Source organism: Mauremys reevesii, linkage group 15 (assembly GCF_016161935.1).
Source record: "Mauremys reevesii isolate NIE-2019 linkage group 15, ASM1616193v1, whole genome shotgun sequence".
In the NCBI taxonomy this organism is placed as follows: domain Eukaryota; kingdom Metazoa; phylum Chordata; order Testudines; family Geoemydidae; genus Mauremys; species Mauremys reevesii.
The window spans coordinates 5,075,894-5,086,851 of NC_052637.1; the positions used below are offsets into that span (position 1 = coordinate 5,075,894).

The following is a 10,958-nucleotide window of genomic DNA, read 5'->3' on the forward strand; positions in this document are numbered from 1 at the left end:
CGGCTGGGATTTAAAAGGCTCTGGGCTCCCCGCGCTTGCAGGCAGCCCAGAGCCACTGACTTCCGGCCGCGGCTGGGCGTTTAAAGGCTCTGGGCTCCCCGTGCTTGCGGGCAGCCCAGAGCCCTCTGACTCCCGGCCGCGGCTGGGATTTAAAAGGCTCTGCGCTCCCCCCGCTTGCAGGCAGCCCAGAGCCCTCTGATTCCCAGCCGTGGCTGGGATTTAAAGGGCTCTCGGCTCCCCACGCTTGCAGGCAGCCCAGAGCCCTCTGATTCCTGGCTGCGGCTGGGATTTAAAAGTCTCTGGGCTCCCCGTGGCTGCGGGCAGCACAGAGCCCTCTGACTCCCAGCCGCGGCTGGGATTTAAAAGGGGCGAAACCTAGCTCCAACTATTGGTGGAGCAGAGCCCCTGACTGTAAATATTCCTGGGGCTAAAGCCCCAGGAGCCCATATAAGTCGGCGCCCATGGATGTAAGTGCCTTAGAATGGGTGACACAGAAGCCAGCGTGCTAGGCAGGGAGCTGCCTAAACCAGTCAGTGGGAGATGCTGAGCAGAGGGGAATTGTAGAGGTAGTCTAGGCCCCTCACTAAGGGTTTGGCTACACTTGCAGGTGTGCAGCGCTGGGAGTTAAACCTGTCTTCGTACAGCTGAGTAGGGAAAGCGCTGCAGTGTGGCCACACTGACAGCTACCAGTGCTGCAGTGTGGCCACATTTGCAGCGGGGAGTGGTGCATTATGGGTAGCTATCCCAGCGTTCAAATGGCTGCAACGTGCTTTTCAAAAGACGGGGGTGGGTTGGAGTGTGACAGGGAGCGTGGGGGAGACAGAGAGAGCGGATTTTTGGAGCTGACACTGTGTCAGCTCCCTGCCTTGCAAGTTCTAAGGACTTGAAGATACACAGCACCAACCTTCACTCATTTTAAAAGTTTCAACCCCTTCCCCACCCTCTTCTCATTCACTAAATGCAAATAGCCTTCAGACCAGATAAGCAGATGCTCTAAACGGACCCTTCTCCCCCCCACGCCGCTGCTTCTCTCCTCAAGCAAACACTAGCTGTGGACATTCATCCCCCTGCCTGCCTCTGCTCAAGCAAACAGGGGCTGTGTTTGTTTTTTAGATAAGCAGCTCTGGGAGCCCCGAGTTCACAACAAAACAAAGAGTGTTATCTTTACTTAAAAAGCATTATGGGAATGTTCCGGAGGTCAGTTACAGCGTAGTAAGATTAATCACTGTTTACACTGGCACCTCAGCGCTGTAAGAGCAGCGCTATAGTCGTTATTCCCCAGGCCGAGGTGGAGTACAGCCAGCGCTGTAGCCAGGGAGATACAGCGCTGTATGTGCCTTGCCAGTGTGGACGGGGAGTGAGTTACAGTGCTGTAAAGCCACCACCAGCGCTGTAACTCTCAAGTGTAGCCAAGCCCTCAGCTTTGTGGATTGCAGGGCTGTTTCTGTGACACTCTAGAGCCCCCTGTCTCTAGATAAATTTTGTTTGTGAGGTAAATGCCCCAAAATACAGAAAATTCAGAAGCCATTTCTATCTTCTTAGGATCAAATTTGGAGCTGTTTGGGGAGTTTGAAGAAAGAGGGAGATGAGAAATTGGCATTTAACTACAGTAGGGAGACAGAAAACCCAGGAACTGCTGGTAGGTGCCATTGTTACTCACCAATAAATCTGCACAGGGATGTTATCAATGCTCAGATCTCTGTAAGTAACAGGAGAGTAACAGCGAGTAACATGCTCCCCGTGATAGGCTATTTATTGTTGCCTCTGTGCAAAGCAATTTCTGTTCTTGCTTAATGGAAACTAAACAGGAGAAAGGAGGAAATTATATTTACCTACTGAATAATCCAAATAGTTTTCTTTAAAACATGAACAATTTGAACAATCTCTATTAGAAATCTCAATTTCTCTGCAGCTAAGGCCCTCCATAATTACAGCGTGTTGACATTTTTCACGCAGAAATGTCTCTCACCTGAAAGTGTGGCTTCAGCAAAATCAGAGTTTCCCTGGAAATGTTGCTTTCTACGACAGAACGCTAGATTCTGATCAGGAGAATCAACGTGTAATTGCAAACAGTTAAATTATTTCAATTTCCATCTAAAATGTCCGTCCACATTTTCTGTTTCTACATTTCTGCAGGGAAACATTACAGGATATTTCATTCCGGGAAACATCTTAACCCCTGGAGCTCAGCATCAGCTTATTTTTGTTAAGGGTGAAAGATCAAGCTACAACACATAATATGAAAATTTATTTCATGATGAAGTAGAAAGATCTCCAAAGATGTCATGTCCAAGAATAATCTAGAGATCATGCAACCACGAAACCACTTCAAGCCAGGGAGTGCTGCATCCCCAGTACCCTCATTCCAGCACTTAAAACTTATTTTTGCAGGCTCTGTGCCTGAAAATAGTTCTTAGACCAAGAGTTATGGGCAGTGTTTGAAACCCAAACTTTGGAGCATCAGGACATTGAAAGTGAAATGAATTAAAATTGTAGAACTGATTTTTTTCAGTGTCTACGCTTAGGTAAATGGAGAAAGTAAGCACAGCCAGCCTGCAAGAGCAGTGCTGCAGAACAGAAAACCTGGAATCGTTCCTGCTAGGGAGAAACAATCATGAGCTGCTACCACTACAGATATTGCTTCAATTACACTAAAACTTTCCAATTTTTTCCAACTCTCTAATTTTGTAGTGAAATGGCCACACTGGGCACTGCCGTTATTCTACCATTTAGTCCCCCTTGTCTGTGGGAGTCTTTCCTTTGCCAACAATAGACTTTGGGTCAGGTCTATCGGCAGTGGTGAGCTGGAGCAGGTTCCCACAGGTTCTCGAGAACCGGTTGCTAAAATTAGACCTCCGTGGAGAACCGGTTGTTAAAGGGCCAGGAGGTGGGCAAAGAACTCTGGTCCGCGGGCCGGACCATCCTGTTGCTCCCAGGATTCCCAACTGGGGAGGCTGAGGCTCTCCCAGCCCTACCCCCGCTTCCTCCCAGCTGCAGTGCGGCCAGCCGCGGGCATCAGGGGGGCCGCTCCGCTGGGCCGCCCCGCTGCGCCCCCGAGACGTCCTGCTGCCACTTTTTTCATGGCCCAGCCCGGTTTGTGTGGGGGGGGGGGGGGGGGCTGCTGCAAGCTCCAGGGCTGGCCGGAGGGGAGGGGAGAGGGCAAGTGGGGCAATTGGCCCAGGCCGTGCAGGGGCCTCCAGCCCCACGAGGATGTCTCCCCGGCCCCTCCCCCACTCCCCCCCCCTTAAATCAGAACTTTTTATAGGGAACCGGTTGTTAAGATTTTGGCAGCTCATCACTGTCTATCGGCTGTGACAGAGAAACACCAATTCCCCTGGGAATGTCTGGATGTTACCAAATCTCCCCACAGTGGGGCTACACCAGGGTGAAAGTAACTTAAAGGACTTTCTGGTACTCCAGAATCCTGAGGAGGGGTGTGGCCTCCACCAGAAGAGGCGGAGCCTTTAAATCCCCAAGCCCTTTAAATCAGGATTTAAAGGGCCCGGGGCTAGGGCTGTGGTAGCAGCAGCTGGAAGCCCCAAGCCCTTTAAATCAACCCCTGAGCTCCCAGCTGCAGAGGTGGCTGGGAGCCCTGGGGTTCAGGGGCAATTTAAATGGGTTGATTTAAAGGGCCTGGGGCTCTAGCTGCTGCTATCGCAGCAGAGCCCCGGCCCTTTAAATTGCCGACGGAGCCCCAGGGCACTAGCAGCAGGTCCCGGGGCTTTGGCTGCCGCTACCTTCCAGGGCCCTTTAAATCATCTCCGGAGCCCTGCTGCCGGAGCCCTGGGCTCCAGTGGCAATTTAAAGGGCCCGGGATGGTAGAGGCAGCGGGAGCCCTAAACCCTTTCAATAGCCACCAGAGCCCTGCTGCCGCTACTCCAGGGCTCCGGCAGGCTCCGGGGGCCCTTTAAATTGTACCCGGAGCACTGGGGTAGTGGCAGTGGGACTCCAGCAGCCTTTTAAAGGGTCCGGGGTGGTAGCAGCAGCAGGAGCCCTAGGCCCTTTAAATCACCACCTGAGCCCCACAGCCGCTACCCCAGGGCTCTGGCAGCAGGGCTTTGTCAGCAATTTAAAGGGCCCTGGGCTCCAGGCCTTTAAATTGCTGCCTCAGGAAGCCAGTCCACCCCAGTATGGTGCAGCAGCTCTTTCTGGCAGGGGTGGCAGGTTTGTAGAAATTTTGATGGTGCCAGAACCTGCCCCTGCCTAAACTCTGCCCCCCCAAACTCCAGCCCTCACCTGCCCAAGACTCTGGGAGAGAGTTTGGGTGAGGAAGGAGGTTTGGGGTGCAGGCCCTGCGCTGGGGCAAGGGACTGGGGTGCAGGAGGTATGCAGGCTCTGGGAGGGAGTTTGGGGATGGGAGGGAGTGTGCAGGGAGGGGGTGCAAGTTCTGGGAGGGAGTTTGGGTTTAAGAGGGGGTGTGGCGGGTGGGGGTGCAGAGGTGAAGGCTGTGGGGTGAGGCTGGGGATGGATTTGGGATGTGGCTGGGGATGAGGGGTTTGGGGTGTGGGAGGAGACTCAGGGCTGAGGCAGAGGGTTAGGATGCAGGGGAATGAGGGCTCTGGCTGGGGCTGGAGATGAGGGGTTGGGGGTGTTGGAGATGTTCAGGGCCAGGACAGAGGGTTGGGCTGCGGGGGGATGAGGGCTCTGGCTGGGGGGTGTGGGCTCTGGGGTGGGGCAGGGCTGAGGATGAGTTTGAGGGCAGGCAGGCTGCCCTGGGACTGGAGCCAGAAAGAAGGACTCCCCCCAGCCCTCTCCCTGCTGGCAGCAGCGAGCTCTGGGGTAGGTACCCCTTCTCCCCATCACTGCACGTGCTCCTAGGGCCCCTCTCAGGTCCAGGAATCCCCCTCGCCTCCCCTGTGGTGGGTGCCATGCCGGGGGGGAGGGGGCTGCTATCACATGTGCCCCTCCTCCCCTGCTGCTGCCCCTCACTGTAGCCTCACTGGGGCTGCCCCTTGCCCAGCATGGGGCAAGAGCAGTGACTGTGGGCGGGGGGGCAGCTGCACCGGTGGAGGGTCCCACTGGAAAATGAAAGGGTCTGAGGGGGAAGGGCAGCCTGCCCTGGCAGGAGTGGAGGAGGCACTAGGACCCTGTGGCAGCAGTTAATGCAGGCATGCAGCATGGAGCTGTAGGGGACAGGAGAGAGACACACTCTGCTCCGGGACCCAGGGATCAGTGAGGCTTAAAACACAAGAGCAGCAGGCCAGTTTATATTTGAGTGTTGAGAGTTTGCCCTAATGCTCAGACCAGGTCTGTTGCACCAGTGCAGTCCCCAGGGTTTCAGAGCTGAAATTCAGTTGGGAGTTGGACTCCTTGGAGAATCCCCGCCCATATTTGCAGCCCCTGTGGTTTCTGGGATTTGTATCACTTCGGCAATCTCCTGAAAACCACCTTACTTGATTCACCACCATGTGACTCCAGTTTCCTGTTATGGGCTATGCTACTAATTAGTGAATGAATAAATACCAGTCAAACTCGGATAATTTGAGGTCTCTCTAATTTATAAAAAGACTGAATTGGAAACAAGTCAGAATATGACATTCTCCCTATTTCCATTGTTCGGTTTCATTCCCTTGGTGGCTGTGATGTCATAAACCCATTAGGACCAACAGTCACCTTGGGTTTGAGTGGGAAAACATCCCCCTACACACCCTTCTGAACCCTCAGAATGAAACTGCCCAAATCATTTCTCTTTCTACAGGAAAAAATCCAGGCCCAATTGAAGACTCTGAGGGAGAGAGAAAAGCTCCTGAGATTTAAATACACTGGAGAGAGGAAAAGCCGGGGGTATCTGGTAGGTGCCTGTTGTTACTGACCTGCAGAGACTTGTGGTGAGAGGTCTGTTTGTAGGAAGATTCCTCTGTGGGCTTGGTGAATGTGGGCATCAGTATGTTTCTCCATGATCCTAGATTTTCTGTGTTACGTACAAGTGCAGAATCTAAGCTCGTGTCAGTGAATGAGTTAATTTCTAGCCCTTGTGGTTTCCCTGTGTCAACAATGCAAGAAATGAGGCAGAATTATTTGATTCTTTTTCCCCCTTGGAACTTCTGCCACTGTAATGCTGAGTCCTGCCTCCTGCTGCTCTGGATCTCCATTCTCAGAGGCCATTGATAACACAGTGTCCTAAGCATGTCAGACATGGAAACATCCCTTTCCAGAAACATTGGGAGACATGAAAGAGGTGTGGGAGAATCCTCTCCCAAGTAACCACAGCGTAGAATCAAGAGTCAGAAATCTTAGGTTTGCAAAGAAATTCTACCTCCTGCGCACTCAGCACTGCCATAAAAGACCCCGGGCTGCTTCCATGTCCCTGACCAACCCTTTCCCTGTTGCTTTACAGAAACAGATACAAGAGGAGAGGCAGAAAATTGTTTCTGAATTTCAGCAACTGAGGCAGTTCCTGGAGGAACAGGAGCGACTCCTGCTGCTCTGGCTGGAAAAGCTGGACAAGGAGATAGTGAAGATACGGAATGAAAATATCACCAAACTCTCTGAGCAGATTTCCCATCTCAGTGAGCTGATCAGTGAGCTGGAGGGGAAGTGTCAGAAACCAGCAAGTGAATTCCTGCAGGTGAGACTGAATTAGAAACATGGCAGATCCCCACACAGGGAAGGGAGGGCTCCTGAATCATAAGCACGGGGGGCCAGCAGTCAGAGATCTCACTGTAACTCGGCATGAGCATTGCTGACATGTGAATGATTATTGGTCATTGCAGAGTGACAGACACAGAGATATGAGAGAAGGGAAAGTCCGATTAGCTCAGGGAATCCATGGCCTCTTTTCCCTATATTTGTAAAATCTCTTCCCTAGGATCCACTGCTTGTGTCAAGTGGGACCTGAGATTCTTTTCTCTCTCTCTCTCCTCTAGGATGTCAGATGCACCTTGAGCAGGTACATGGCTCTCTCACTCACCCTCACACTTGACAATGCTGGGAAAGAGCCGGGTGATGGTGGTGGTGATGATGTTAGCACCGCATCTCCCCAGGGCTCTACAGCAAAATGTGTGGGGAAGGTCACATGTTGGATACAAATCTTTCTGATCAACTTCATCCTGAGTTTCTCACCATTTTACAGAAGACTCTGGAATTCTCCATTCGGTGGGAAGGACTGACCTCAAGTGTTTCCTAGAGATGTCACCTCCCTGAGGGACTGGCTGCCTCAGGATTGTGGGGATGGACTATGGGCCTGTCACTGCTGGGGCCCTGGTCACTATTCAGCCCAGGGCAGCAGCGATCAAGACTCTTTCCCACCTGAGGGCTGTTTGGAGCCCTGTGTGGAATGAGCTGGGGATGGGGGAATTGGTGTCTCAGTCTAGAGGACAGATTTCTACAGCACTTCACCTGGGAACCTCCTGTCCCTAGAGCATGGAGGCCAAGGAGTGAATTGGCCATAGAGACTAAATTCCCCTTTTATCATCCCCAGAGCTGATCTCTCCAGGCCAGAGTTGAAGAATATTAATGAGACCTTTGGCAGAAGATTTCACAACCACAGCCTATGCTGCACCTGCTCTCACTCCAGGCCCATTAGAGCAGCAGCTTTCACTAACAACAAATGTCTCTAAATGAAATATAAGAATGTGAAATTTTCTCTCCAGGTGTAAGAAGGAGAAGTTCCAGCAGCCAGTGGACATTTCTCCTGAACTGGAAGTGAGACTCAACTATTTCTCTCAGAAAACTGTTGCCCTAATGGAGATTCTGAGGAAATTCAAAGGTATTGAGAAGGGATCTAGGAGGGGAAAGCAGGACGTGCCTCTGAGACCGTGGGAGGGGACGGGCTCTGGCCACTTGGGTCGTATCTATTGAATGACAGGTGGAAAGTATTTGAGCTGGTGTAACAGGTGCCAGGACGTCTCACATTCATTCATGAGTTAGCAAAGTTCACAACACTGAGGCCCAAATTTAGCAAAATGGCCTAATTTTGAGTCCCTGATTTTCTCTCCCAACTTGCAAAGCCTGTGGGTGTCACAGACACAGGGGTGCTACTCTGGCTGCATCTCAGGACTTCCCTAGCCTGTGCCAAGGTCTGCACAGGCCTCTGCAGCCACTGACTGGGGGAATCACAAACTGCCCCCCCTCTATCTCTCTGCCAATGAGGGTGAATCTAGCCCATTGAGCCAACACTCTCCCAGCTCCAATCTCGACACTTATAAAATGATTTTATTATCCTGTGGAGGGTGAGGGCCCCATTGTGCTGAGCTCTGTAGAGATGCTGAGTGAATAAACCCAAGAGACCTACAACTGCAAGCCCTGACCCTGCAAACTCTTAACATCCCATTAATGTCAAAGGGACAAAAGTGTGCTGAAGTCTTTGCAGGATGTGGGTCTCGGGTCTGACAAAAGGCAATAGGTGAATGAGACAAACCAGCTGGGGTCTGGAGGGTGGGAGGGGATGATGAGGGGAAAGGAAATCTCTCTTACAGACTGTATCTCTGAGGGTGGTTGTGAGACCTAATGGCTGTTGATTTCATTGCTGTGAGATGCCTGAATGAGAGAGGAAGAAGGTTTCAGATTCATTTATATTTACTAAAGATCTGAGTGTGTCCCTGTCCCTCTCTGTTTCTGTCAAAATTCAAACCAAGTTAGGTCAGTTAAGAGAGGGGATATCGTTATAAACATGAAAGCAGGAAATCTTGTCTCTTTTCTCCTTTTCCCCCTCCAGACACTCTGCCGCCTGCACTAGAGACAACAAAAGCGGATCCCTAGGAGCACACACACAGGGTGAGGTTGCAGATGGAAATTGTCTTTAAATTATGAAAAAATTCCCATAAAAACACATTGTACCTAAAGTTACCAACCAAACCAACACCAGCCACGACACACCCAGCACCACAGTGAAACCATGAAATACAGAGGAGATCCCGAGCAGAAGTCACACAAAAGATCCTGACACCGACCTTAGTGCTGAGTTCCTGCCTACGCTGATGAACAGAAGCACTCACTGAGCAGCATCCAAACACACTTAACTCTGACCATGGGGGTCTCATGGACATTCACAGAAGTTTTAATACTAAATTGAGAGGAATGAGTAGAAATCTCTGTGCTCTTAGGGCTGACACATCCCACTCCTTTACCCCAGTGTCTCTGCCGCTGAATGGAGCAGCCCCAGCAGGGGAAGCTGGGAGCTGAAGCTTCTTCAGGCAAATGAGAAACAGACTGAGGAGCTGCAGTGACATCTCTGCTCAGTCTCAGGTGCTCAGCACTGAGGCAGCTTCTGAATCCAGTCCTGTCCCAGCCAGGACGGGGCTTCTGGGCAGTCTGAGAAATGGTCCCAGCCTCCCCCAGGGCTGAGCTCTGCCCCTAACGCTCTGATTCTCTTTCCCCTCAGCGAATGTGACTCTGGATCCAGACACGGCTCATCCCAACCTTGTCTTGTCTGAGGATTTGAGAAGTGTAAAGTGGGAAGAAATACAGCAGGATCTGCCTGACAACCCTGAGAGATTTGACACTGAGCCCTCCGTGCTGGGCTGGGAGTGATTCACCTTGGGGAGACATTGCTGGGAGGTGGAGGTGGGGGATAGGGGAGGTTGGGTTGTGGGGGTGGCCAAAGAGTCTGTGAGGAGGAGGGGAGAGATCCGCCCCGAAGAGGGGATCTGGGCTGTGGGGTATGTATTGGATCAGTTCTGGGCTCTCACCTCCCCTGCGACCCCCCCCGCCCCTGAGTTGGGTCCCCAGCAGGATCCGGGTTTGTCTGGACTGTGACCGGGGGCAGGTGACATTTATCGATGCTGGTGACGAGGCCCCGATCTTCACTTTCCTGCCGGGCTCCGTCCCTGGGGAGAATCCACCCTGGCTCTGGGTGCTGGGGTAGGGGCCCAGCTCAGACTGTGTCCCTGAGACATGGGGGTGGCGGAGGCACACGACCATCCCTAGGGATGTGTGGGGCCTGGGACAACACCCCCAGCCCCAGCCCTGCCCCCACTCCACCCCTTCCCCCAAACCTCCACCCCACTTCTTCCTGCCCCTGCTCTGCCCACTCCCATTCCGTCCCTTTCCCGCGTCCCTGCCTCTTTCTGGCTCATCCCCCCCCCTCCCCCGGGGGCCCTGAGATCAGCCTCTCTAGCCTTAGACCATATAGTCTCTATAACCTCCTCCTGTGGACTTTCTGTCATGCCGTCTCTATGACCCTGGAGGTCGCGTCAGGTCTCAACTCTGGGCCGTCTCTGGACTATCAAACCATAGAGAACATTCAGTGGCCGCGGCAGAGAAGCCGATCTCATTGCCCCAGGGACTGTGCAGACTGTTTGCTACTGTCCTCTGCGATCCAAGGGGACTCAGGATCCTGGGTCAGCCAGTGTCACTGAGGCATGAGGGGGAACAGCCCCATGGGAATGAAAAAATGGGCTTCTCTAGCCTCAGTCCTCCTAGCACCTATGACCTGACCGATTCCCATCTACCCAGCCTTCTGGCTCATCTCTATGCCCGTGGAGGACCCTGTCTACCCAATGCCAGATACCTCATCTCTATGGCACCTGGAAGCTCCTCCCTCTCCCTCCTTTAAGCCCCAGGGATGGGAGGGAGAAGAATTTAAATTCCCCACCTGTGGTGTTTGAATTTTGAAGGCAGCCGTGGGATTTCTGCCCTTTAATTTGTTGTGTGAACCCAGCACCCGTGAGGATAGCTGTATAGGTCACTATGATGCCAGCCTGGCCCTTCCAATAGTATGTTACTATCCAGCCACACACTGGGCCTTGTGCTTTATAGCAACGTGTATGTCCAGGACCGGCCTTAGGGAAAATGGCGCCCTGGGTGAACTTGTATTTTGGGGCCCTTGGCCCCTGTGAGCTCTTAGAGCCCCAACCCCTGCACCAAGCCCCTTCACGCCAATCCCTGCACCCTCCGCACCCATGTGGGGAACCTGATCTGGATGCCTGGAGCAGCTGGCATTGCTGATCGACCCCCCCCCCAACACTGCTCCTCCACACACCCCTAGGGGTCTGGGGGGGAGCAAGGAGCGACGTTAG

General features: G+C 52.7%; 1 protein-coding gene across 1 annotated transcript; it reads left to right on the forward strand.

Annotated features, from left to right (window-relative positions):
• Nucleotides 1-461: 461 nt before the first annotated feature.
• Nucleotides 462-9,471, forward strand: LOC120383514 (tripartite motif-containing protein 15-like). The gene is made up of 6 exons (XM_039501684.1): nt 462-467; nt 5,699-5,791; nt 6,338-6,568; nt 6,867-6,889; nt 7,593-7,708; nt 9,323-9,471. The coding sequence occupies exons 1-6, from the start codon at nt 462-464 to the stop codon at nt 9,469-9,471; spliced, it is 618 nt and encodes a 205-aa protein (XP_039357618.1).
• The last annotated feature ends 1,487 nt before the right edge of the window (nt 9,472-10,958 follow it).

Excerpts from the sequence above, each read along its gene's own strand:
- LOC120383514 (XM_039501684.1), top strand. Across the intron at positions 5,792-6,337 it reads GGAAAAGCCGGGGGTATCTG|AAACAGATACAAGAGGAGAG; the intron begins GTAGGTGCCTGT and ends GTTGCTTTACAG. Across the intron at positions 7,709-9,322 it reads GATTCTGAGGAAATTCAAAG|CGAATGTGACTCTGGATCCA; the intron begins GTATTGAGAAGG and ends CTTTCCCCTCAG.